The 27,352-nt window shown below is 50.2% G+C and overlaps 2 protein-coding genes and 2 long non-coding RNA genes across 5 annotated transcripts in view; 1 reads left to right on the top strand and 3 right to left on the bottom strand.

Moving 5' to 3' along the window:
* Nucleotides 1–27,352, top strand: part of ALPL (alkaline phosphatase, biomineralization associated) — a 98,110-nt gene that overhangs the window by 24,693 nt on the left and 46,065 nt on the right. The window contains exon 1 of one of the 2 annotated variants that reach the window (XM_042951676.1): nt 15,344–15,430. The exons of the other annotated variant lie outside the window; for it this stretch is intronic. The gene's annotated coding sequence lies outside the window, so the exon portion shown is untranslated. Of the gene's footprint in view, nt 1–15,343; nt 15,431–27,352 lie in introns of those variants that run through there. 2 annotated transcript variants of the gene reach the window in all.
* LOC122227293 lies at nt 8,224–16,100 on the bottom strand. The gene is made up of 2 exons (XR_006205956.1): nt 15,834–16,100; nt 8,224–8,439 (listed from the first exon to the last, which is right to left on the bottom strand). It is a non-coding gene; the product is annotated as an uncharacterized LOC122227293 (long non-coding RNA).
* LOC122227291 (ATP synthase membrane subunit K, mitochondrial-like) lies at nt 23,492–24,008 on the bottom strand. Its single transcript, XM_042951678.1, has one exon. It carries the CDS (start codon nt 24,006–24,008, stop codon nt 23,832–23,834), a length of 177 nt encoding a protein of 58 aa, XP_042807612.1. The 3' UTR covers nt 23,492–23,831.
* LOC122227292 lies at nt 24,255–25,158 on the bottom strand. The gene is made up of 2 exons (XR_006205955.1): nt 24,925–25,158; nt 24,255–24,493 (listed from the first exon to the last, which is right to left on the bottom strand). It is a non-coding gene; the product is annotated as an uncharacterized LOC122227292 (long non-coding RNA).

Consider the following 27,352-nt stretch of genomic DNA (forward strand, 5'->3'; position numbering starts at 1 on the left):
GAGGGGCAGAAGGAAAGAAAATCTCAAGTAGGCTCCACACTGAACAATGCAGGGCTCGATCCCAAGACCCTGGGATCATGACCTGAGCCGAAATCAAGAGCTGAACACTCAACTGACTGAGCCACCCAAGTGCCCCTAAAGATTGTTATTTTAAAGTAATCTCTACACCCAGCATGGGGCTTCAACTTGCAACGCTGAGATTGATCACATGCTCAACCCACTAAGCCAGTCAGGTGCCCCTCTCTTCACTTTTTCTTTTTAAGTTTTTATTTATTTATTTTGAGAAAGACAGAAACAGCATGAGTGGGGGAGGGGCAGTGAAAGAGGGAGAGGAGAGAATCCCAAGTAGACTCTGCAGAACTTGATGCGGAGCTTGAACTCACAAAACCATAAGATCGTGACCTGAACAGAAACCAAGAGTCGGACGCTTAACTGACTGAGCCACCCAGGCACCCCTCCCCTCCCTTCACTTTTTAACTTGGAGGCAGACTGTGGGAAGGGTGAGACCATGAACATTGATGCTAAAAAGACCCTGCTCTCATCCTAAGTCTACCATTTATTAGCTGCGTCCTATGGGTTGGTTACCTAAAATCTCTGAATTTGTTTTCTCAAATATAAAATATACCATTAGTGAAAACTAGTTAGAACAACGTATCTAAAGCACCCGGCACCATGTGGTCACCTACCAAACATTAATTCACTCTCCATTTCACCTTCTTTTTCCTTATTTAATTCTCAAAACAACCTTCATTCAATCAGTTATCTACTGGGTGTTAGGTGCTAAGCTCTGAGGAACAATGTGAATTAAAACAGCCACCATCCCTGCCTGCCTGAAGGTTCCAGTCAAGAGGGAAAGATGGAAGAGGAGTGTTAACTGAATAACCATACTGCAATTAGGAATATGAGCCCAGTTCTCTAAAAGGGTGTAATGGCAACCTGAACTCTTTCAGGACTGCTAATCAGGGAGGACATTTGGAAGGAAGTGACTCTTTAGCTGAAAACTGAATAAATAGGAGAGAATAAGGCAAGGCTTTTGGGGAGTAAAGAGGGCTATCCAGGCAGAAAACACAGGATGTGCAAATGCCCAGTGGCAGGCGAAAGCATGGTGCATTCAAGGAACCAAAGGAAGGCTCAGATAGCTACAGCAGCAAGGAGCTAAGTGTAGCTAAGGTGGTGAGAGTGAGACTTTGCAAGGCCCAATCAGCCAAAGGAAGAAATCAGGTCATTAGCACGAGAGCAAGGAGGAGCTATGGATGGCTTTTCAGCAGGGATGGAGATAGGAGCATAATGTGATCAGCTTTGCCCTTAGAATAGAAAGCAGGGTTATATCCTGAGACCACCGGGAGGCCTTGCAGTCATCCTGAGGAGGAACTGGTTGCCCTGAGTAGGACGGTGGGTGGGGTGATGGAGGGGAGTGGTCAGAATTTAGAAATATTTAGGCATTTATTGTGTAAATCAAACAGGAACTGGAGATGGTCTGGACACAGGGAGGGAGAGGCAAGGAGGCCATTCAAGTTTCTGGTGTGACTGCGGATGAAAGGCAATTCCAGTGAGATAGGAACTCCCAAAGGGGACCAGGATGAGGTGTTGGGGAGAAGCTGGGTACTGTTATCTCCACTGGGTTGAAGAAACTGAGGTTCTAGAAGGCAGAGAGACTGGTTATGGCCAGGCAGCTGGATGAGGTGGGCGGGGGGTGGGAGGGAGGTAGTGATGCGGTTCTGAGAACCTGCTGCCACTGAGGAAACTTCCAGCTGGTGTGTTTATGACAGGGAGTGGGGGTGGGTGTTAGAAATACTCTATTGCTTAAGATCTGGAAACATCCCTGTCTGGGCATTCTGGAAAGGATTTCAAACCTCATATGGAAGACAGAGCCAGCAAGAATGATGCCAAGAAATGGTTGTCCGAGAGCACAAAAATATTCTGGGCAGCAGTCACCCTGCTGACAGTGTGCCTGGAATACAGTAAGTGCTCAGTAACCAGTGACTCTCTACTGAGGCCGGCCTGGCACCTGAAGGCTGGGGCCGTGGAAGTGATGCTTTACCCGCTCACTCTCATCTACCTCAGATTCAGGGATCATATTGGGAATAGTGGTCCCTTCCTCCACTGGGAAAACCTATGTGCCAGGACAAAAAGGAAAGGGAAAGCCAACTTTTTTGAATACCTGCTATGTGCCAGGGATGTGTTCGGCTTTTACAGCTATTGTGAGGATTTGATAACTAGATTGACCTAAAGAGTAAATGAATTCCCATTTGAAGTTCAGACAGAGCAGTACTTTTGCTCAAGGACACACAGACTGCTAGTGGCCAAGGTGAGGTTCCAGCTTGGCTGTCCAACCCCTCAGGCAAGACGGAAACTATGTATCAGACACAGAGATCAAGGTTGGTTCTCAAGCCCCTCAGGCTTCAGGGATTTGAAAAAGTGAAACTGATGCTGCCATAATTGTCAAAGCTGGATGTCAAAGCACCCCTCCACCCAAGGATGGGGAGGGGATAAAATTCCAGAACTGGGAAAATAATTACATCCCACTCAAACCCTTGGCAATTTGCCCCCAAAGGTAATTAGCACTGAGTGCTGGAAATAGGGAGAAAGCACACACTGGCCAGGGGCGTGGGGAGAAGCAAAAAATTATTGTTCCTTTAGAATTACAAATATCAACTGGCCAATTCAGGGATTGTGTTGGGGCCTTGGGCTCCCAGAGAAGAGATCTGCCTCACCCTGCCCTCCAGTCAGACTAGCCTGACTCAAATCCCTAGTCCCACCCTGCTTGTAAGACCCCCAGGACCCAGTAGCAGTTCAAGACAATGAAACTCTGCTCCATTCTTCTGCATAGGCTCCTCCACCCCTCACCTAACTAGACTTCCAAGGGAAGAGCTGGCCCTGGGGGCTGGTGTGGTCATAAAGGACATCCATTCATTGCTCTCCCTCAGGGAACTCACAGTCTCATAGAACCTAGGGTAGGAAAGTATTTGGGGTGATACCAAGATGTGGTCTTAAGTAACCTCAAATCACATATTGAGAAAGCTTTCCTTTTCCAGTTTTACTTCAATCTATCATCTATCAAGATCCCTTCCACACCTCCCTAACAGGTGCTCAAAGGCAACAGACTCAAGCTAGAACTCACCGAATCCATGGTCATGGCTACCTTCTATTTAGGGAAAATGAGATCGGTTTTCCATTTACAACAGAGATGTTAATTCTAAAATAAATCAGCTGCATTTAAAGCAAGGGAAAACGCATCTGCTGAAGAAGTATGCCAGGTGCTGACATGGCATGTCATCATCTAAAGGGAAGCAGAAGAAAACACTGTTTCTAGCCAGTGCCACAGTCTCAAAACTATCCTACGGGATCCCTGTCCCACCTAGTTCCAAAATACCCTAGAGATTAAAGTGTCTGGAGTTCTCTCTTGTCCAGCAAGAGAGTGGACACAGAATTGAATACGAGAGAGGCTAATGTCCGGGAGGAGATGAGAGCCCCAAACAAGGGTTTTGTAGGGGTTTTGTCTCTGTATTTTTGAGCTCACAAGATATTACCCACGTGGTGAACGTGAAGAAAACAAGATCTTACACACGTGAGCATGGAGAAAACAATCAGACGGTAATCATTAACTGTGTAAGAAGCAAAGGGTCTAGGGGCTAAGTGGTGTTTGTGATCAAGGTACATTGGTGCCAGATGGAAAGTAATTTCCTGCATGTGATATAACAAGTTACCCGTGGTCCCATTATAATATCTCGCTAGCTAAGCTCGGGTGCTTTCACCCCCACCCCGTGGTGGTGGCTTTCTGCCCTAAGCTTTTTACTAACCCATTTATGTAAGTAGAACCTATTTCCCCACATTAAAGGATTTTTCTTTTGGTCTAGGATCAACTGGCAAAGGACCAGCTTGGGATAAAAAAAATAATTGAAACGTTGTTATTGTTTTCTTTAGGGACTGTTTTCCTCCCTCCCACCCCTCCCCCTGGGAAAAAAATAATATAAACAAAACTGCCTTGTTTTGCAACTATGGTCTTAAGATATTTTAAGAGACAGTGATAAGAAAACAGAAAGTCCTTCCAATCAGAGACAGAAAGGTGATGGCTTGGGGCCACCACTCCCAAGGCTGGGGACCTGACTCCCGGCACCAGGACCCCACTTTAGACCTTTAGATGCCTAAGCGCTGTAGTGTCCCTTACCAAACTCTTCTTGTGAGATTAGAAGTATAAATAACATTAAACCACAAATATATACCTAACAGGTATGCCAAAATTAAAACTAGTTTATACCTCTGTATTTTAAGTTTACTGATTGCAAAGTTCTGAATAAGATTGTCAAAATGAACTTTTGTTCTTGGTTTTTGTTTGGATTTGGGGAGATTCCTTTATTTTCCTGGTGTCCTGGGCCTAACCACTGCTTGCTAAGGGAGGGTGGGTTGGGATGGGAGTATGACACAGCCCCGCCCAGGGACTGCTGCTGCACCCAGGATTAGAATGTTGGTATGTCACCTGTCAGGTGACAGTCAGTCTGAAATCAGTCTTTTAGCCAGCCAGTCAGGAATTTGGGATTAGCTGGATTCTCAGCAAGCAATCAGAGTTTCCTCCATACACACCCTCTGTGTTGGGGACCTGGAGAGATCAGGAACCACAGGTGTAGAGAAAGGTCAAGATTAAGAAATAAAATAGTCTTAGGGGCACCTGGCTGGCTCAGTCAGTACAGCATGTAACTCTTGATCTCAGGGCTGTGAGTTGAAGCCCCATGTTGGTGTAGGGATTACTTAAAAATTTTAAATCTTAAAAAAAAAAAAAAGAAAACAGCCTACCGTTCATTACCATAATGCAGATCTCACAACTGATGAGATACCTCATTCCTAGTCTATCAGAGCAGGACAGGGCCCAAGATCATGCTTTGTTCAACCTTGTCATTTCACAAATACAGGAGTTAAGATTTCAGAGTTACTGGTGGCTCCTGAAAAGGAGGGACTTGGGGCATCTGGCTGGTTCAGCCAGCATAGCATGCAACTCAACTCTTTTTTTTTTTTTTTTTTTTTTTTTATGTTTATTGATTTTTGAGAGACAGAGACAGAGCACCAGCAGGGGAGGGGCAGAGAGAGAGGGAGACACAGAATCCGAAGCAGGCTCCAGGCTCTGAGCTGTCAGCACAGAGCCGGACGCGGGGCTAGAACCCACGAACTGTGAGATCATGACCTGAGCCGAAGTTGGATGCCCAACCAACTGAGCCACCCAGGCGCCCCACAACTCAACTCTTGATCTTGGGGTCATGAGTTTCAAGCCCTCTGTTGCTCCTGGAGCCTACTTAAAGAAAAAAAAAAAAAAAAAAAGAGGGACTAAGTAAGTACATGTATAATTTAATTATGGACAGGTCCTAGCACACAGTAGGTGTTAGAAAAACAAACAAAAACCAACCAACCAAACAAAAAAACCTTCACTGAATCTGAATAAATCTTCATCAAAGATCTGCTGGAGGAAAGAAGAGGGTGGACGGGGGTCTAGGTTGAGCTTCTTAGGCACGGTGAGGAGCTAGGTAGAGCCACTCCCAGGCATTGTGACCCCCTCCCTCCCAGTGAATGGTTGTCTGGCGGGCAGTGGCTTCGGTATCAGCTTCTGCATATACATGCGGAAGCACCGACAGTGGTGGAAATAGTTTCCTGAAAGTCCTTACTCCAGTCCTGCTTTGACGTGTCATGGCCGGCCCAACTCTGAGGCCCGGAGAAGGTCCCCCCACCCCATGGACCCTCCCCTGCTGCCCTCAGGAATGCAGTGCCCACGCTCTGGGGTGGGAAGCCATACTGTTCATTTCTACAGGCCATTTTGGGCAAGTTGCTTTCTGTCCCCCCCCCCCCCCCCCCCCCGGGAAGATCAGGTGATACTGGGACAAGAAGAGTATTGTGGTGCGAACCAGCATTGAAGTATCCTTAAATGGCCGTGGTTCTGGTGCACGCTCTAGGCACACACATGGGCACATGCCCGCACATCCCCCACCGGCTTTGCCCAGGAGAAATAAGGGGGTGGGTTGGTTGTGCCTTCTCTCCCTGAAGAAACGCGGAAGTTGGATGATTTGTGGCTCATTTTAAGGAGAAATGGGGAAGTGAATTTTCCTGGGTAGGGCATTTTTGGTAACACAAAACAAAAATCGGGGTGAGAGGGAATTGTGAGGCTGGAACTGGAAATTCCAGGGATCTCCACGAGCCCGGGAGAGTAAGCTCTGCCAGGCCTCCTGCGCTGGAGGTGGGGACTGGAGAGCGGGAGCCTGGGGGACTCGCTCAGGGCCTGGAGCAGTAGGTCGCTCTTACCTCAGTTTCTCCCTGAGTGACTGTGCTCTCCTCCTCCCTCCGCTGGCCCGCTCCACGTCCTGTTTCCACTCGGTTCCACAAGGCGCCCCGCCCCAGGAGAATCTGACGTTGCCTCTCTCTTGATCGACAACTGCCCTCCCCTCAGTTTCTTAGTTCACATGGCCATGGGGTCAGCAGACCAGTCTAGGTTTGGGCTGAACCTGCAGTGTGTCCAGGTGTGTGTGCGCGCGTGTGTGTGTGTGCAGGGGTGTCCTGTGGTGGCTACTAAGAGCAATGGGTAGGGCGGTCGGGCCTCCCCCAGGAGGAGGGAAACTGCAAGCAGGCCCATTACGTAAGTCGGGATGAGAGCTCGGCCTCTCGCTGCGAGAACCGAGCAGCAGCAACAGTGGCTTCCAGGAGGAGGGAACTCATCATCCGGGTGTCCTGTCCCAGCGCTAAGCCGACCACTTCCTCGGGAGCTGCCATCTTGGCACTGTGTGACTCCACCCCCACCCAGAGTTGATTGGCCCAGGAGTGGACATGTGACCCAACTGGGCCAATCCGATTCTCTCCTCTGGCCACCCCAAAACTGCTGTACCATGTGCACTTTGGTAGGCAGCCGTGGGGAGGCCAGGTCCTGAGGCAAAGACTGGGAAGAGGGTTCAGGGGGTCTGCAGGGAGAGAAGTGAAGCAGGTGCAAAGAAACTCACAGACGGGAAGTGGTCTGGTTGGTGATTGATCAAATCCCTGCTCCTAATTTCTTCTGGAGGCCTGGCAGCCTCCCTGCCTTTGGCTCCTTTGGACAAACTTCCTTTTAATAAATCCCTCCTTGCGGCAGTGGTTTTCTATTACCTGCAACTAGACTCCTCATTACAGATATCTAATAAAATAATAGTAATAATCAGTAATAGCTCATATTTATTAAATGCTTATTAGGTATCATACACTCTTCCCAGGTGTTTATATAGTTTGTCTTCAGCTTCTCAACAATGCCATGTGGTGTGTATTACTATGCCCATTTCACAGCAGACGAAATTCAGGTCACACAGCTCACTTGCTCAGGGTCACGTAGCCAGTGAAGCCAGATCTGTCTGAATCGAGGTAGTCTGATTCAGAGTGGGCTGATCATCACTACAGCCTTTCAACTAGAAGCTGTTAGGAGGTAGGGACTCAGGCCTTCTGAGGCCAAGTATCACATGCTTTGATTCCAGTCCTGCACCCATAACTCAAGCAGGGGGAGTTGGCAGCTGAAGTGAAGTGTTTGCCCTCTGCCCTACCCCCAACACCACCCCCACCCTTCGAGGTAGAGGAAGAGTCTGGAGTCCCTGGGTTTCCATGACACTGCACTTTGGGGTGGTAAAGATTAAACCACGGGCGTTCCTCCGAATGCCCAGAGCCCTCTGGAACCATCAACGAGGAGGCTGGAAAGGAGACCGAACTGTCCCGGAGGTATGGCATGTGGTTAGTCTTACCTTCCAGGAACACTTGCTGGCACTTTGTAAAAGAGCGGCAGCGCACCCTTCCTCCCCCGCTCAGAGACTGTGAAGCACCATGGTTAGGGGCTAGGAATTGTGTGCCAGCTGCCTGCTCTTGACTTGTTCTGCAAGCCTCTGTTTCATTGTCTGTAGAAGGGGATCATGATAACCCCCATCCAGAGGAGAAAGTGAAATAATGGCATCCAGAGGATTTAAGAACCTGGGAGGGATTGGGAACATGTGTACAAGTTACACGAGAAAAGCAGGGACCTGTCGTCTGTCTCCTATGATCCCATGCTTTTAGAGTTTTTGTTTTGTTCTCTTCTGTTTTTAAATCTGGAAAGATAAATACCGAGGTGTTAAATGGGATATTTCTGTGTGATAAGATTACAGGCCATTTTCATTTATTTTTCCTTTTTGCATTTAAACTTTAAACTTTCTAGCATGAGCATAAATGAGCATATATTTGAGAACCTATCACACTTTACACATATCAAATATTTTTATTATTATTTACTTCTAAGTGCTTTGGCAAGTACAAAGTCATCCATAAATGCAAGAGTGTGAGTACTTGCCTGAGTCCTAAAGCCATTGTGTGTGGGGGTGCTTGTGAGCTGCCTCCCCAACACGCACTCCCGTCTTCCTTCAGAGCAGACTGGGTGAGCTGAATCCCATTCCATCTCCCCCAGCGGGCCTGGATTGGCTGGAATCAATCACTGTGGTGACTTTGTTAGGGAGTCCATGACGGACATTGGGTCAATCCTAAGATCTGTGTTTGTTTGGGTGAGGAGATAGATTTCTACTTTTTAAAAATATCTTAAAGGAGACTTCTGTAACTTGCTAACATTGGCCTGAGTGAGAGTGGGGCCAAGAAGGAGGAAGAGGAGCTGAGACATGGAAAAACAGAGCAAAACCAAGTCCCGATTACATCACTGCGCCACTGCGAAAAGCCTCTCTGAACGTAGACTTTTTGTTTTTGTTTGCCAGAGAATTCCCTTTATTTTCAAAACCCGTCTGAGAAGTTGGATTTTCTATTAGTTACAACTTCCCAGCTGATAGAGAAACTGGGACCAGAAGTGGGAGGTTGTGAGTAATAGACCCAGAGCTTGTGGGGCTCAGGAGATAGGAGGGGCACAGGTGGACCCCAGGCTCCTGGCTGAGATGTTGGCAAGTCTAAAATAGAACGTGAAGGAGTTGGTTGTGCTGTAGTCTGTTGAATCTTGGAATTCAAACCGGTGCCTATAAGGCTGCTCTTTAAGGAGACTTGTGGGAAAATCTCAGGATTTTGGAATAGGTGTTCGTTTTTTGTAGTCATTAGTTAATTTCTGCAAGAGACAGGACTCCGTGGACATAGGCCTGTTTAAAAGGAGGGAAGGAAGTAGGAGGGCTTTGCCAAGAGAAGCCCTTTATACCCATGGTCTGCAATCCAAGTTGACGGTGAGTTCAGGATTCCTGTTGAAAAGCAGAATGTTCTACGTCAAGCTGTATTTGGTGTAAGCAGAGCCAGGAAGTAAAAGCCTTGGCAGGAGATAAAACTGAACACCCCTCAGGTCCCTCACAAGCATATCCTGTTAGGCATTCTTTGTCTGACAAAGATGCCCAACTCCTACTCTTTTGCTTTTGCTGGGAGTCAAGAGGCCAGCTAGTGGTACCTCTCCACCCCTGCCATGGCTTTGACATGTCAAGGTAGAGGTCATTGGTGAAAGCAAGGGCAGGGGGATGCACTGAACCCAAGGCCAGTCGTCGGGAGATAGATATCCTCAGCCCATGTTCTGGAAACAAAGATGTGGCAGTCACATCTGGCTTGGGTTACTAGTATATGTATTTGATTAAAAGCAAATAGATTAGACACCTACTAAGCCTTTATGAATATCACTAAAGTAAACCTCAACCTACCAATATCGGCCTGCCATTGTCCACACCCTAAAGCATGCTTGGGTCCCTGACTGTGTCTAACAGGAAGTGAGGGGCCAAAGTGGTACAACCTCCAGTGAGAACATGTCCGAGAACCATCTCAGATGTGTCCGTTGGAAGACAGGGAGGTCATAGATAGGCTGAGGCACAGGCAGGAGGACAGACAAATCTTCAAGGAAGATTTTATCAGAGATGATGAAAACCTGGTGTGTTAGGGCAGGATGGAGAGTGGAAAAGGTCTCTCCCCTGCCATCCTGGGTACAGCCAGCTTTTCTTCTACTTATTAGGGATGGCTTGTCTCCTGCCTCCATTCTGGAAATGCCACGGGACTGCTAAGGCCAGGCCTGCCTGAATCTGCTCTGGCCTCTGGAATCCAACCCCCAGTAGATGGCCTTAGTCCTTCCTTTTGGCCTACGGGCTTCTCTGAGGCTGAGAATAGGAAGCAACATGCTCCCTTTCAGAGCTGGGAGCTCAGAGCTCAGAGCCTGCTCGCAAGCCCTTTTAGAAATAAAGGACAAAATGGGGACATTGTTCCCTGGACAATGGGGTTTCTCACAAGCGGGCTTCCCCTTTTGTGAGGAGGGCTCCCTTTAAGAGCAGCTGGGACTGGCCAGTTCTTAGGGTACTGAGCGCCAGCTGCAAAGCTGACTGATGGGAGGGACCCGGACTGGGGATGGAGTTGTCCGTGTGAAGGGACGCCTTGGGGTAGTACTGCCTGAAAGATTGGACTAAGAGAAGATGGGGACTGGAGCAAGCGCTAGGCTTCAGATGGGATTCAGACAGGGGTTGGGGCAGGATTAGGGAGTAAACCTAGGCCTGGGGCCGAAGCCAAGGCTGGTGTGAGGCTTGGAGGGTAGAACTGGTCCGGGAGGGCATGTCACACACAGCGCAAAAGCCCAGGCATGAGACATAGGCAACTCAGGTTCTCCGTTGACTGGTTGTCCTCAGACAGGCTCTCTCTTGCCTTTCATCTTTGTTCCAGTGTTATCTTCTTGGCCTTCAACACCCTATTTAATGCCACAATCTGCCCCCGGGAGGCACTCTTGTTCTTCCTTATAGCTCTTTATCCACTTCCTTAACATTTCTTTTTAAAAAATGTTTATTTATTTTGAGGGAGGGGGAGGGGCAGAGAGAGAGGAGAGGGAGACTCCCAAGTAGGCTCTGCACTGCCAGCTTGGAGCCCAACGCAGAGGTTGAACTCACAAACATGAGATCATGACCTGAGCCAAGGTGAAGAGACGGTCACTTAACCAACTGAGCTACCCAGGCGCACCCCCCCCGCCCCCACTTAACATTGTCTAATGTACCATATAACTTAGATATTTATAATGTTTATTATCTGTCTTCCCTAACTAGAATGTCAACTCCATAAGGACAGAGATCTTTGTTTTATTCACTTGTGTCCCCAGTCCCTAGAAGAGTGCCTGGCACGGAGCAGTCATCCATCCGTTGGACGAATAAAATTGTTAAGCTTCTCTGAGCTGAGAGCTTCCTCCTTTGAAAAGCGAGGAGGACATTCATGACGCAGCCTCAGCGTTGCGGATTTAGTGGACATAGCGTTTTACACCCGCCCGGCAGGCACTTGTGCAAATGACAGCCTGTGTATGCCTGAGCTTCCTCACCTGTCAAGTGGGAATAAAAGTCCTACTTTGTAGGGTTGTTGTGAGGATCAGATAGGTTAACAGGTGCAAAGCACGTAGACCAGGGCCTGTCACGAAGTCAGTGTTCAGTACTGTTGGGCGTCATGTTGGTCGAACGAAACCCGTCTTCTCCTTAGTCTTGCAGAGCCTTTCAGTTCATTGTTCTATGGAGCTGAAGGTGGGGCTGAAAGTGGTACCGGGACACAAGTGGCTGAAACTTTGGTTATGCCTGGGCTTGAGATGGAATGATCCTTTGAATACAGGGGTCAGAATAGACAAAGCATTTCCAGAGCCCAGCGCCCTTAAATGTCAACCTAGAGGGGCTCCGGGATGGCTCAGTCCGTTAGGCGCTGGACTCTTGGTTTTGGCTCAGGTCATGATCTGGTGGTTCGTGAGATCTAGCCCTGAGACGGGGTCTGCACCGGTGGTATAGAGCCTGCTTGGGGTTCTCTTTCTCCCCCTCTCTCTGCCCCTTCCCTGCTCGTGTGCTCTCTAAACAAACAAACAAACAAACAAACAAACAAACAAACTTTAAAAAAAAAAAGTTAAAAAAAATATCCACCAGATTTCAGGCAGTCTTTCCCCAGCCCCAGGTCAGAGCCCACTCCTCACTGCCCCCCCTCCCCCCACCAACCCCTGGAAACAGACCTCAGAGTTTTGTCTCTTTTCTCTCTGTCCCTTCTCCTTCCTCTCTCTCCATCCAGGGCCTGAGCCACCAGTGCTCTCCATCTCAGCATTTCCCAGTGAAGGAGGCTCCCCAAGGGGCAGTGGAAGTCAGAATTAGAACTCTGGACCTCCTGGCCTTCTCATCTCAAACCTGGCTTCTAAGGCCTGGTAAACTTCAGGCCTTGTTAAAAGCAGGGGGCTCATCGCATGTTCTTAATAAATATGGAGTAAATAGATGAGTAGAAAAAAGTAGAAGCCCCAGCTTTGACCCTGACCTTTATTTTTTAATTAAAAAAATTTTTTTTAATGTTTATTTATTTTCGAGAGGGGCAGAGAGAGAGAGAGAGGAGGATAGAGGATCTGAAGTGGTCTCTGTGCTGACAGCAGACAGCCCGATGTAGGGTTCGAACTCACGAACCGTCGGATCATGACCTAAGCCGAAGTTGGACACTTTAACCGACTGAGCCACCCAGGTACCTCGACCCTGACCTTTAAGTAAATAACATCTTTGGACTTCAGTTTCCTCATCTCTTGTGGGGACTATAAATGCCTGCCCTGTCCACCATATAAAAGTGTTGTGAGACTCATTAGATCATTAGTTCTTTGGGCAAAGGGGACTTGGAGGTCAGGCAGTCCAAGTTGCTTACTTTTCCAATAAGGAAACAGAGCTCCAGAGACAGGGGATGTGTAGACGTAGAGAAACCTAATATAATGAATTGCTTTCTACCAGCCAAGTGGTCCCAGAATCCTGGACTCTCCTCTGGATTTAGATATTGTCAGTCCATCCAGGCAGAGGGCATCTGAGCCTAGGCAGGGGAAGTGACTTTCTCAGCTCCCCCAGAAAGCTAGGGCAGAGCCGGAAGGTGGGGATCCTGGTTTCCCATCCAGGCCTCCTTCCTGCTTCACTGACAGCACCGGGAAGGGAGGTACCCAGGGAGCATGGGCAGCAGTGGCCGCTGGGTGCCCCCTGCCCCTGCTTCAGTTGAATTTCCTTGTGGGACAGAGCCCAGGAGCAGGCTAGGAGAGGTAAGGCAGGAAGGAGGTGGGGTTGCCCAGGCAGTGGTTCCTCTCAGTGGACTCCCAAAGTGGGATAGTACCTTGGGGAAAATCATCCAGACACAGGGGCCCCACGCTGGCCATGTGGTGCACCCAGAAGATCCTATCCCTCATAGCTTTGGGGAGATCAGAAGTCAGGGGTTGGTGCTGGGGACCCATGACAGGTGGAATAGAGTTCCCCCAACTTCCTGCTGGCTCAGCCTCCCAGCATCTGTCTATGCTGTGACAGGCACACTTACCATGCCTGGGGATTTTCCCCTGGCTCACTGATGATGACACCATCTCAAGCCTCCTCCTATCCCTAAACCCTTGCTTGGAGTTTGTAAGCAATGACAGAGGACTTCTTAGCTTCTGGTCAGTTCTGGATGTTTTCAGCCACGATGTCTTATACAAACGTGTATTTCCTATACTTCATTCATTTACCACATCCATGATTTTTGCTGTAATAACCTAAGCCATTAAATATATAAATAATGCTCTTGAAAAAGAAAAGGGGTGTGCATGGCACCTGGGTGGCTCAGTCAGTTGAGAGTCCGGCTCTTGATTTTGGCTCAAGTCATGATCCCAGGGTTGTGGGATCGAGCCCTGCATCAGGCTCTGAGCTGAGCATGGAGCCTGCTTGGGATTCATTCTCTCTTTCTCTCTCACCACCCCTCTCCTCTGCTAAAGAAACCTTGTATTACTCCTGTAAATGAAGAAACAATATCAATTGCTAAAAATACAGAAAGCCAAAACAAATGCAAAGACATTCTTAGTTTCTGGTGCCAGGTCCCACTTCTGGCTCCAGTCTTACTGGCAAGTCATGTACTCTTTCTGGGACCCTGTTTTCTCTTCTGTAAAATGGGATTGTTGGGAAATAATATATGCAAGATGCCTGGCCCTGAGCTGCCATGGAGCAGGTCAGAGAGTTCTGGGCTGGTATTGGGTTCTGCTGGTGCTGACAACATCTCCCCTCTGCTCTAGACTTGACCCCCTTCTCACTTTTAGGACAAGGTGGCTGCAGGAAGATTGGGCTTAGATATTGAGGATGGCAGAGATCTGGGGGACCCAACATCCATGCCTTCAAATCTCCAACTGGCTTTTGTGGGTTAGAGGCACAGATTGCTCCAGGCAGCCCTAAAGGCCACCGAAAATACCCTTTTCTCGGGAGGCAGTCTCAGGTCTTTGTCACTGAACGCATTCAGACATTGCTGGGAGACTTGGCAGAACATTGTCAGGAGAATTCAAACTCAGTCTGGTTCTCAGGGAAAGGAGGCAGATCCCCCCTGCTCATGGGGCCGGTCACTGGGGAGTAGGGACGAGGCCTATAGTGCTGGGATCTACTCCTGTCCACCCCCCTCACATTCATCTAGAATTTTAGAGTTTCCTGTGCGCTTTTCAACTACTCTCTCATATGACTCTCCCAGCAAGTGGTGAGGGAAGCCAGGGAATACAGTGGCTATGGAACAGGGGGATCCACAGGGGCCAAGTGACTTGTCCAAGGTCACCAGGGTGGAGTCTTGAACCCGGGATGTCTGACTCCTTTTCTTGGGAAGTGTGGTTCACTCCTCTGTCACCCAGGAGTCTAGTGGCTGGGAATCTGTCTGGGACAAGTCAGCATGGACCCTGGCTGGCCCTTTCCCTCTCAGGAGAAAAGAGGTAACAGCCCCTGTTTAGTGGAGGCTCCCCTCTGGAAGCCACCCCTCCTACGTCACCCTCTGCTTCCTGTGGCCCTAGCGGAGGAGAGAACCCAAGGGCAGGGAAGAGAGCTAGCCGGGAAGAGTGTTAGCCGTCTGAGACAGAGGACACGTGCATAAAGACGAATAGAGATATGGAGAGACCCGAAGAAAGGTAGACAGACACAGACAGACACACAGAGAAGGGCAGAAAGACAGGGTAGGAGAAAGACCCACAAGAGACACAGAACGAAGTTAGAACCAAAGATAAAGACAACTGGGCTACGCGCGCGCAGAGACCTGAATCCGCCAGACCTCGCAGAGAGGGAGGCAGAGAAGGCCCCGGCGGGAGGAGGACAGGGACCGAGAGAGCGGGGAGGGGAGGGGGCGGTGGAACAAGCCGGCAGCTGGGCCCCCCCCCCCCCCCCCGCCAGTCCCTCCCCCGCGGGCCGAGGAGCCCGACGGAGCTGGGGCGCCCCGTCTCCCGGCAGGGGGCGCCCTGGCCGCGCTGCCAGGTCAGCCAACACAACTCCGGCGGGGGGCGGGGCGGGGAGGACCGGGCCCGGGCCGGGGGAGGGGGCGGGGGCGGGCGCGGGGGAGGGCTGCCCTGGCCTCCCTCCCGGCCCCGCGGCCGCCTTTATAAGCCCGCGGGGGAGGTGGCCCCGGCAGCGTCGCGCTCCCGCCACTCCGGGCCCTCGGTCCCAGCGCACCGGCCCCACGTCACTTGTGCCAGGACAGACCTTCGCCCACGAACTGTGCTCAGGTAAGGACCCGATGCCATCCCCCGGCTCTCCGGGATCCCTGGGGACGTGGTCGACCCGGGCCCCTCCCACATCCTCCCTTCGTCCGGGAGCGGCGGCGAGAAGGGATAGAAATGTCAGAGCGCGGACCTCCGCGCCTGCACACCACCCAGGGCGGCCCGTTCGCGACCCTCAGCCACCTGTCCCGCTCCCGAACTCGTGCACATCCGAGGCTCTCGGCAGCGCGCTGGGCCAGGCTGGAGGTTGGACGTGGCGCCCACGGGGACCGCGAGCTAAGGGGACCGCGCTCGGGACCGCCGCTGCAGTCCTAGGGTCTCCTGCCTCCTAGGTCTCTGCCTGGGACCTACACCTGTCTTCGCGCCTCTCCCCGGTGTCCCGTGACCGAGCTGCCCTGATGATACCCACCTGGTGGGAGATCCAGAGACTCAGGCTGCCAACCCCAGCACCCTGCCTGGTGTCTTTTCATGCCTCCCACCTAGGAACCTCTAGATCACGCTCAGACGCTTGGGGAGGAGGCTGGTGTGTCCACGTGGGGTCCAAAGTAGTTTGGGGCAAAGCTGGAATGAGCAGAGGGAGGGAGGCTCTGGGGTCCCAGAGCCGCGTGGTGGCGGGGGAGGGGAGAGGGGACAACTGGCCTGTGAGTGTTTGCTGGGAGTTGGGGTGGCCACAGCAGCGGGGAGGGGGGGGGGGGGGGGTGGGGGGCAAAGCCCTGGACCCCTGGAAGCAGAGGGAGCCTACCCCTCACCTCTGGCTGCCCACAGGTAAGTGGGTTGCCCAAGGCTGATTCCCATGCCCAGTTTAGGTTAAATGCATGGTCACAATGGTGGGGGAGGAAGCTGAGAAAAGCCCCATCATTGTCCCTTCTGACCCTTTTCTAACACATAATGGGGTTGGGGGAGGGGGGCCTTTACAAAGACCTCTGGGTGGAGGAGGAAAACGCTGGAGATCAAAAGAAGCTTCGGATTCTGAGGCCAGAAAGGGCTTTTGAGCCCTGGGGAAAACTTGTACAGGTGGGCAGGTTTCCCAAGGAGGCAAGGGTTGGCTCCTTGACTTAGTGAAGATGCCAGAGACTGCATTGAGGGCCTGATGTGTGCCAGGCCTGCCCCAGCCCTTCACGTGCACCATTTGGTTTACACATGGGGAGACTGAGGCTTACAGAAACTAAGCAAGTGAGGACACCAGGATTTGAACTCAGAGTTCCAAGGCTCCTTCCCTTCCCACCCTCCAGACCTGCCTTCTCCAAATGTCCAGCCCTCCCCACCTGTGTTGTCCTCTCTCCACCCACTCTACTGCTCCCTGCCCCTGCCCATCTTGTCCCTCTGTCTCTTTTTTTCTCCCTGAACTTCGTGCCTCTGAAGTCCCTAGGCAGAAGAGGTCCCTGGACACAGCTTCCCAACATCCCAGCCCCTGGAGTGAGACAGGCTCTGTGTCCGTGTCACCCCCTGTAAAATGGGAGTATGTCTCTCTCCTAAGACTCTTGTGAGGAATAAAACTGAACTGAGGCCAGAAAACAATGCTATCTTTATTCAACAAATACTTATTAAGCTTTGTGCCAAGCCCTGTTCTAGGTGCTGGCAATGGAGCAGGAGAGAACAGACAAAAGCCCTCTTCGTGGAGCTGATATTCCGACATTCCCATAGAATCGCAATCAAGTAATTCACAAGAGAGAAGATGAAAATGCAGTAATACAGGGGCTCCTGGGTGACTCAGTTGGTTGAGCATCTGACTGGATTTCGGCTTAGGTCATGATCCCAGGGTTGTGGGTTTGAGCCCTGCCTCAGGTTCTGTGCTGAGTGTATAGTCTGCTTGGGATTCTCTCTCTCTGTCTCTCTCTCTCTGCTCTCTCTCTCTCTCTCTCTCCCTGTCTCTCTCCCTCTCTCCCTCTCCCTCCCCCTCCCCTCCCCCTCCCTCTGGCCCTCTCCCCCACTTTCTCTCTCTGTCTCTTGCTCTCAAATAAAAATAAAAATTAAAATGCAATAACATGTATAAAGTTGATTGGCCAAGGAGCTCCTGGGTGCCTCAGTCTGTTCAGGGCCTAATTCTTTGGCTCAGATCATGATCTCACGGTTCATGAGTTTGAGCCCCATATTGACTTCTGTACTGACAGTTCAGAGCCTGCTTGGGATTCTCTCTTTCTCCCTTTGCTCCTCCCGTGTGCTCTTTCTCTCTCAAAATAAATAAAATAAACTTTAAAAAACGTTAAACATTTTTTTTTTAAGTTTTTTTTTTGAGAGAGGCAGTGCGAGCAGAGGAGGGTCAGAGAGGGAGACACAGGATCTGAAGTAGGCTCCAGGCTCTGAGCTGTCAGCACAGGGTCCGATGTGGGGCTCCACCCAGGAGCCGTGAGATAATGACCTGAGCCTAAGTTGGATGCCCAACCAACTGAGCCCCCCAGGTGCCCCAAACTTAATTTTTTTTTTAATTGGGGGCTCCTGGATGGCTCAGTTGGTTAAGCATCTGACTTCAGCTCAGGTCCCAATCTTGTGGTCTGTGAGTTCAAGCCCCGTCGGGCTCTGTGCTGACAGCTCAGAGCCCGGAGCCTGCTTCAGATTCTGTGTCTCTGTCTCTCTCTGCCCCTCCCCCACTCACACTCTGTCTCTCTCTGTCTCTCAAAAATGAATAAATGTTAAACAAATTTAAAAAAATTGATTGGCCAACATTTAATTCTCTCTAACAGAAAAAGCAACCTAGCTGTGTGACCTGAGACAGATTCTGTCCCCTGCTGTGCTTCAGTGTCCTCCTTGAAGCTGAGGACATCGATAAACAGTACCTACTGTAATTTGAGGCATCTGAGTGGCTCAGTCAGTTAAGGGTCCCACTTGGGCTCAGATCCCGCTCAGATCATGATCTCACGGTTTGTGAATTTGAGCCCCGTATTGGGCTCTTTGCTGTCGGTGCAGAGCTCTCTTGGATCCTGTCTGCTCCCCTCTCTCTGCTCCTACCTACCCTGCTCGTGCGTGTGAGCTCTCTCTTTCTCTCTCAAAAATATTAAAAAACAACAAACCGGTACCTACTGATGGTGAGGTCTATACATGATTAACGCATGCGAGGTGTTTAGCTAGTGCCTGTACTTAAAGAAAATATTGACTATGATCAGCTCTAATCTCAGCAAAAAATGCAACTCTGACCCTGGGTGTGAGGTTATGTCACTACCCCTGAACCCTGGCCACCCACCTTCGCCTCGGCTCAACCCATTCTCTGATTGGCTGCCCCATAGGATGGCATGATGCCCTCACTACCTTCTGAGATACAGCCTGGCTCAGCAGCCTGGAGCTTTGTGCCGGGCACAGGTTTGGAGCTGTCATCACGCATTGCGCCCCGCCCTCTGCCTGTTCTTGTGCCTCGCTGTGTCCCAGCTTGGAACTGGGGTGAAACCAAGCTCAAGTCCTGCCTGTCCCTTGGCTGACTTATCTGACATTCCCTGCAAGCTAGATGCTGTCCTTGATTTACCGATGAAGACACTGGTCTTAGAGAGAGGAAGGGATTTGTCCAAGGACACACAGATGTTACCTGGGAAGTGGGGGTGAGGGCCCAGGTGGCTAAAATTCCAAGTCTGGTGATCTCCGTGTCATACCCATCTCTGGGGATGGGCCTTCCTAATCCAGGAGTAGGATCCAGCAGCACAGCTCAGAGTTCTCACCTTGAAATAGGTCCGACTGAAGTTATTAATACAAATCCCAGAGCTCCGAGAGAGCTTTGAGGAGAGAGTGAGCAAGCTGGGCTGAGGACCAGTGCTCAGAAATCTTCCTGCGTGGCCACAGGAATGCTGACTAAGCTTCCCAGGGCAACGTAGTCACAGGCAGGCTGGAGCTAGGCTAAGAAGCATGGCTTCCTTTTTTTTTTTCCTTCTAGAGGTATCCTGACATTTAGAGGGCAGCTGGGGGCAGTAGATGAGAGGTTCATTCCCAGCAGTTCTTTGTGACCCGGAACGAATCACTTTCCCTCTCTGAATCTCAGATGAAGAAATCATCGGCAATGTGGGTTAGTAATATGTACTTTGCAGCTGCTATGAGGGGCCAGCAAGATCATAAATGGTTTTCCAACACTGGGCTAAGTGTTGGTGGCTTAGGAGTTCTATTCCCAGGGCATTTTCCTTCATCACTGGCAGATGGTCCATAAAGGCCAGAGGGAAGGCCCTGTTTAGGTTAAGAGGCCTAGAGAGCAGGGAAAATACTGGCTTTGGGGTTGGCATTTTGGCTTCCAGTCCTAGCTGTGTGACCTGAGGCAAGTCACTTGGCCTCTCTGAGTGTTGGGTTCACAGCCGGCCCTCAACAACTTTTATAGAACGTTCACTGTCCCAAGAACATTTAAGAGTAGTCTCTACGTTTTCCACCTCCCCATCCCACCCCCCAACATTTCATAATTGCTCCCAGAAAAAGTTCCTGCTTAAAGTTTTCCATGCTGAAATTCTCAACCTCACTGTGGCATGAAATCAATTGTTTGCATTTAATTTGACTTCTCAAATTAAGGGGTAAAATTTGAGATGAGGGTAGGGGGTTGGGGGAGGAGAGAGGAACATGAAGTTAAACCAGATGTGTTTTTGTTTAACTGTCGGATGGTGGTTAAACTGCCTGAGTATTACCCTTGTTCTTTCTGAATTCCAGTAACCAGGAGTTAGGTTTCCCTAAAAATTGTAGTGTTCCTTCCCAGCTAATGTGGACTTGTCTTCCCCATTATTATTATTATTTTGTATTCATCTGAGGCCACAAAGTACTGACCAGTGAGGATACCTCATAGATGCCTGGGATTTCAGAGCTGGAAGGTGTTTAGAAGCTGACGCAGTCAGCTGGCTGCTTTGCAGACCAAAGAGACTGAGGCCCAGAGAAGGGAGTGCATCTGTAGAGTGTATCTATTTTTTGAAAAGAATTGTTGAGGGAGGATGCAGGGGGTGTGGATTAGTAGAAAAAGATCCTCATCTCAGGAGGGCAGAGTTGATATACTAACTACCAGTGTGACCTTGGGCAACTCACTTCCCCTCTCTGAGCCTCAGTTTCCTTATCTGTAAGCCAGGATGCCTGACTTCTCCAAGACTTGGAATGGGTCTAATTCAATCAATTGGCCTTCAAATATTTATGGCCCAGGTAATGGCAGGTCTGGCACAGGCTGCCCTCCAAAGGTGGCAGGGGACAGCTGTGGCAGCTCAGTGACTCCTGCGGTGATTTAAAAACATTGATTGAGTAGTTGTTGTTGTTGTTCAGCCAAGTGATTTCATTTTACTTCTCTTGAGAGATCAGATGTGGCCGCACGGGCCCACATTCCTGCCTGGCCACTGTGGCTGGAGTGGATTAGCCGCTGCTCTGTCCATGTTACCACAGTCCTCACGACTGCCTTCTCCCTCACACCCACCTGCCTCACTGACATGACCTGCCTGCCCTGTGAGTTTGCAGTTTCTGAGCAAGGTGCTGTGAGGCCTTGGAAGGAGGGCTCAGATCTCATCTGAATGACTGCATGAGGCTTGGGCCAGCCCTCAGGAGGCTGGCAGTAGGAACGTGGGACACGTGGACATCCTTCTGTGGCTACACGTAGGGGTTTTCTTCCAGCTCTAGTGGTCCCCGGGGAGAATCTAAGGGCTCTAGAGGTCTAGGGGTGCCACCATCAGCCTGTCAGGACGCAGATAGCTGGGCCTGGGGCCTATCTCCTTGGGGACAGGCAGCCCTGGGTGCTCCAGGGTACAGATTAATGCAGCTCCCTCAGGAAGGGACTCCCTGGACAAGTACCGGCTCACCTAATGCTCCCAACAGCCCTGTGCTCTGGTGTCACTCCACAGACAAGAAACGCCATCTTGCGCTCTGAACCCATGACTCTGTTGCGTCCCCTTTCCTCGGTGCCAAGACCCGGCCATGATGGGCAGGCACCATGGTGGCAGCACAGATCTCCAAGTCCACGTGACTGAGCTGGAGGGCAGTGTGGGAGGCCGAGAAGCCTCGTGGTTAAATACAGGGACTCTGGAGGCAGCTGCCTAGACGTGAGATTCTAGGCGTCCACAAGTGCTCTGGGGATACAAGATGAACAAGCGGGAGCCCTCCTTCCTGGGAGTAACCACGGGCCCCCTGGTCCTTGCCTTTTGGAGGAGCTCAGAAATGTGCCCTGTGTGGGTTTGCATTTTGTGAGTGCCCGCTGGGTGTCTGTACCTTCAACATTATCTCTGATCCTCACCTCCCCACCTCCTGCTGCTTTGCTGTTAAGACTGAGGCTCAGAGGGTAGATATGTGGGATTCAAACCCTTCCCCCCAGTACCTCTGACCCAGGGAAGGGAGGAGGGGGGGGGGGCTGGGAAGCTATTTCTGGGAGTAAGACCTCCACCCACCCTGTAGTGAGGCCCTGCCCCCAGGCGTGTTCCATAGAAGTATCTTCATCCTCCCAGACCTCATTTTGACTCAGGGGGATGAACTTCGCCAGGTCAGGTGCGCAAGCCTCTGGGCAAAGATCAGCAAACATTTAATGTTCTTTAAAAAAGTGTTTAGGTGGCTTTTATTTGAAAAGCCATAAATCTAATCTTTATTTTTTTATTTTTATTTTTAAAGTTAATTAAAAAAAAATGTTTTTAATGTTTATTTATTTTTGACAGAGAGACAGAGCATGAGCGGGGGAGGGGCAGAGAGAGAGGGAGACACAGAATCCGAAGCAGGCTCCAGGCTCCGAGCCGTCAGCACAGAGCCCGACGCAGGGCTCGAACTCACAGACTGAGAGATCATGACCTGAGCCGAAGTCGGACGCTCAACCGACCGAGCCACCCAGGCACCCCTAAAGTTTATTTATTTTTGAGAGAGAGACAGAGCCCTAGTGGAGGAAGGGCAGAGAGAGAAGGAGAGACACAGAATCTGAAGCAGGCTGCAGGCTCCAAGCTGTCAACACAGAACCCGACTCAGGGCTCGAACTCACGAGCCATGAGATGATGACCTGAGTCGAAGTCAAGACACCCAACCGACTGAGCCACCCAGGCGCCCCCATAAATCCAGTCTTTAAAAAGGATCTACCGGGTGACTTTTTGTTAAGTCAGCCTCTTGCCTTCTTTGGTCCGCCTTCTCACTTTGTCTCCGAAACAGCAGGGTGGGTACCCTTTCAGATCCCAGGCCGAGTTTCCCGGGTTTTCTGTCCTGTGATCCCCCAGGCCTCTTGTTGGCTGTCACCAAACTGTGTCAGGCTTGGCCTTTCTGACTATCATTTGTTAATTTCTCCCTCCACCTGTCCCCACATTGACTTAATGGTCTCTTAACATACAGGAGTTAATAACTTACCCGTCTGCCACCCTCCTGGGCAGCAAGTGCCTCAGTGGATTGAGTCTCCCTCTTCTCGCCCATTCCTATTTAGCAGTGCAGTAACTGCTCTCTTTTCTCTGCCTCCTTAAGTGAGGTCCCCACTTACTTGCTAACATTGCCAGGCCAGGGGTGGCCCAGTGGCCGCACCTGGAACTGCTCATTTGGTGTGGCAACAGCCCTGTGTGGCCAATGCTACATTACAAACGAGGAGACCGAGGCATGAAGTCAAGCAGCTGGAAAGTGGGAAGCACACCCATTTGTCCCCACCTGTTGCGAATCAGCCACTCGAGCCTGCTTCCTCCTCTGTGACACGGATGACAAAATCCATTTTCCTAGAAGAATCTGGCTCCTTATTTATTTTGAAATCATCAAACAGTAATTCATATTTCAGTTCAGTTAGGCAGATATCAAAGATGAACAGGCTTGCTCTCCAAACCCTTGCCTGAATCACCTGAATATTTTTGGTGTGAAAATGCTGGATTTTTTTTCCCCCCCTTTGACCTAATCCTTACAATTAACATTTAAGGGTTTACTCTGTGTCAGGACTGCAGCTAATCACTTTGAATGATCTTATTGTATTTTTGTCCTCCTCCATTTTACAGAGGAGGAAACGGAAGCTCAGAGAAGCTAACTAACTTTTTCAAGGACACACAGCTGGAAGGCGGAATCACCAAATCCGGGAGACCCGCCTAATCAGATAAACATCTGAATTCAAATCTTTGTGGTGGGATCCAAGCCCTTGGGGGACCTTGGTATCTACATTTGTTTGCACTGGAACCATCTGCCTCTGGGATTTGCTGGAGGTGGGGTTGAAGGCTGTGGGTTGGGGGGAGGGTGGATGAGACGGAGGTGATGGTGCTGAGGGGAACCAAGCTTAGGGGGCCCTGTTTGGGCTTTTATTCTCTCAGACAATGGGTCTTGGGACCTGGACACCCCCTCTTCTAGCCAAGAGGAAGGAAATGACAGTCCTGGCAGGAAGCATCCTCAGAAAGCCAGAGGACCCTGGGTGTGGATCCCAGCCCTGCCATTCAGGCTGTGTGACCTTAGGCAAGACCCTTTCCCTCTTGGCTTTCAGTTACCCCACCTGAACACTAGCTTCTCCAGGCATAGGAACTTAGCAGATGAAGTACACTTCAAAATCTGTTTATGTTGCTTTCACAGCTGGTGTTTTTTTAGACCTTGACTTGAAGTATGAGACCATCAAAGCGATGCCTCCGTATGTGGCCAGTACACAATTCATTCTACCTGTGAGAGTGTAAGAGTTGAAATATTTTCTGATACCAGTGAGTCGGAATTGGGTATTAGTTTCTGGACCTGCCATGATTTCAGTCTTGCAAAAGACACCAGTTCCGCTTGTGTTCTTCAGCCTACCGCCTTAGGACTTTTCTAGTTCATGTATGGCAAGCAGTTGGCTTTCATGCTGCTACTTGCTTACTTTACGCCCATGTCAGACATCACTAATCAACCATTGCTCTGTTTCCTTCCAACCTCCAGTACCTTCTAAACGCAGCGCTCCAGGCAGCCGTTATCAACTAATTTGAGTTGGCAAATAAGACTGAAGGATGTCACAGAACCAAATTAGATTTAGTTATTGGGTGGAAGGTGGGGAAGGGACAGACCCAGGGTGGCCTCCAGGTCACTGTCACCCTGCTCCTCCTTTGTATGGGAAAGCAGGAGGAACTCAGCTAGATTGGGCCAGAACTCACCTCTGGTGCAGGGTGAGGGCCTTTCCAGGGCCATACAGTTGTGCCCCTGTTTAGTCCTCAAGGGGGCGGTGCTGGCTTCTAGAGCTGGTCACAGCCCAAGCTTTAAAAGTAAGAGTGGAAAGACAGGCTGGTTGCAGATTGTCCTAGAGAGTTAGGCTCACTCCTCCCCCACCCTATGTACTGGTATCAGTAGTAGGTAATAATGGTCATAATAAGAGTTGTTAACATTTTATGAATATTTATTGTGCACCAAGCCATGCTGCTAACTGCTTTATATCTATTCACACTTTTAATCCCATTTCTCAAGTGAAGGAAATGACTCAGAGGTGAAGCAATTTGCCTGAGTTGCCCTGGCTGGTGACCCAGCGGAGGCTTGGTGAACTGGTGGGGCCGCTGAGATTTTAAGTCACAGCTGTGCAAGTCTGCAGCTGGCTCCCTCGCCGGCTCCGCGTGGGGACTTCCAGACTCCACACTTGCTCTTCCCCAGCTCACCATCCTCATTTCTCGTCTGTGACTGTGACCCTCCTTTACCTGTGCAGAGTGCTCTTTCTCATGCAACACCTCTGTTCCACATACTCCTGGGGGCAGCACAGCAAATGACATCTCTGCTTTGACAGGTTAGAAAATTGGGTCTGGGGTCCAAAGGGAGGAAATGGTAATCCCCGCGCCAGGGGATTCCATGTTCTTTCTGCTTGTTCATTCATTCCTTTGTTTGTTTATTTTTGAGAGAGAGAGAGAGAGAGAGAGAGCACGCGCACGAGAGCATGAGCAGGGGAGGGGCAGAGAGAGAGAGAGAATCCAAATCCCAAGCAGCCTCCACACCATCAGCACAAGTCTGACACGGGGCTTGACCTCACAAACTGAACTGTGACATCATGACCTGAGCAGAAATCAAGCTTAAATGACTGAGCCACCCAGGTGACCTGGATTCAATGTTCTACCTGTTCCTTGGGACTTTCTGAACTGATGACTGGGCAGGAGGTGGGAACCCAGGAGTGGTACAGCTGAGGTGGGGTGGGTTTGATCCCCCATCCTGGATGCACCAGTCCTAGCTCCTGTTCTTTTTTTTAAGTTTTTTTAAAAGATTTTATTTATTTTGAAGTTTATTTATTTTGAGAGAGCACGAGCAGGAGTCAGGGAGAGCCAGACAGAGAGGATCCCACTAACAGTGCTGAGCTTGAACCCACGAACTGTGAGAACATAGCCTGAGCCAAAGTCAAGAGTCGGGAACCTTAGCCGACTGAGCCACCAAGGTGCCCCTTAAGATTTTATTTTTTAAGTAATCTCTACACTCAACAACGTGGGGCTCGATTGAACTCACAACCCCAATATCAAAAGTTCTCTACCAACTGAGCCAGCCAGGTGCCCCCTTAGCTCCTGTTCTAATCAGCCACACGACCCTGGATAAGTCACTTTGATACTCCCAAACTCAGTTCCTAGGCTCCTATCATACTTTTCCATTTTGAAAGCCCATTCTTTTCTTTATGCTTAAGTAAGCTCTACACCCAACATTGGGGCTTGAACTCACAACCTCGAGATCACAAGTCACATGCTCCACCTACTGAGCCAGCCAGACACCCCCTTAAAGCCCTTTCTTATTCATGAACTCATTGAATCCTTCAAACAGCCTGAAAAAAAATATTATCTTCACTATGCCAACAGGGGAAGCTGAGGCTCAGGTCAAACAATGGCAACATCAGCCCTCAAACTCCGATTAGGATCCCAGACTAATGGGCTTTCCCCACATGTGTTCCCTAGCCTCTCTTCTCTTGGCCTTTGCACCTGCTGTCCTCTTCTTTGCAGCGCCCTCTTTGCCTGTGTCGTCTGTTGGTAGCATGGTTTTTTTTTTTCTAGATCTGGCTCAGAAATCTTGAGCTCTTTGTAATCCGGTCATCTGCGTAGTGTCTGCCTCTGAGTATGAGTTCCTAGAGGGTAAGAACCTCATCTGAATCCTTTGTGAAGTTCAGTGTCTATCAATCCAGGTGTCTGTGTGCAGCAAATGCTTGATGTCCTTGGGTTAATGAAAGGCTGCTACAGCCGGCAGGGTTTCCCCCAGCTCGGTTGCACTCGGTTCACTGTGGGGAAACCTGGGGAGGCTGTCCCACTGGGTTTGAACACCAGAGCCACCCCAGGACGAGCTCGGCTGCCCTTCCTACATCTCCATTGGTGTCCTCACATCTCCACCCATGACACCAGCTCATAAATCGTTTGTTAACGATTGGCAGCAGGACAAGCCAGTTTCCCTGTTGGCGGCCCTTGGTCGGGAATGGGTTCCCCCAACGATTACCACTGCCCCGTCTTTTTGTACATTTGGTTCACAGATGCACCCTCGGTGCTAAACAACCTTAATTTCTTTACTGATAATAGTAATGGCCATCGTGTGCTGCATCTATATGAACCATGCTTCTCGGTGCATAGTAGACACTTAACATATATTTGGTGAATGAATGAGTACTTGCACATCATACACTAGGGCTGGGCCTAAACAGACGTTTCCAGGAAGGGAAACCAAGCTGTCACCTCACCCCTGCCTGGGATAGTCCTGGCATGTGTCAGCACCCTGGTTGCCTGGAACTGCCCATGGCCAACAGCAACAGAGACTAGAAGGACCATGACTGCCCCGAAGGAGGTATTGCTGTGGTCTGTAGTGCACAGAGGCAAAAATGAGGCTCAGTGTGGTTAAATAGCTTGCCCAGGGTCGCAGAGCTAGTAGGTGGGGGAGCTGGGATTTGGACCCAGAGCCTAGACTCTTTCCCCTTTGCCTCTCATTCTGCTGAGCAGGTTGGTTTTGGCTCCGGTGAGGGAGATAATGTCTGTTTGGGGATGTCTGGTCCAGAGTTCCAGACCTGGCTCCAAACAACGTTAATTTATTGAATAATAATAGTAAGCACCATCGTTCACTGAACCCCTACGTGTGCTATGCCCTTTTTCATCGGGTCCTCTTAGCCTCCCCACAGAG

Source organism: Panthera leo, chromosome C1 (genome assembly GCF_018350215.1).
Source record: "Panthera leo isolate Ple1 chromosome C1, P.leo_Ple1_pat1.1, whole genome shotgun sequence".
Taxonomy (NCBI): domain Eukaryota; kingdom Metazoa; phylum Chordata; class Mammalia; order Carnivora; family Felidae; genus Panthera; species Panthera leo.

Excerpts from the sequence above, each read along its gene's own strand:
- LOC122227291 (XM_042951678.1), bottom strand. The coding sequence starts at position 24,008 with ATGGCAGGTCCAGAAACTAATACCCAATTCCGACTCACTGGTATCAGA.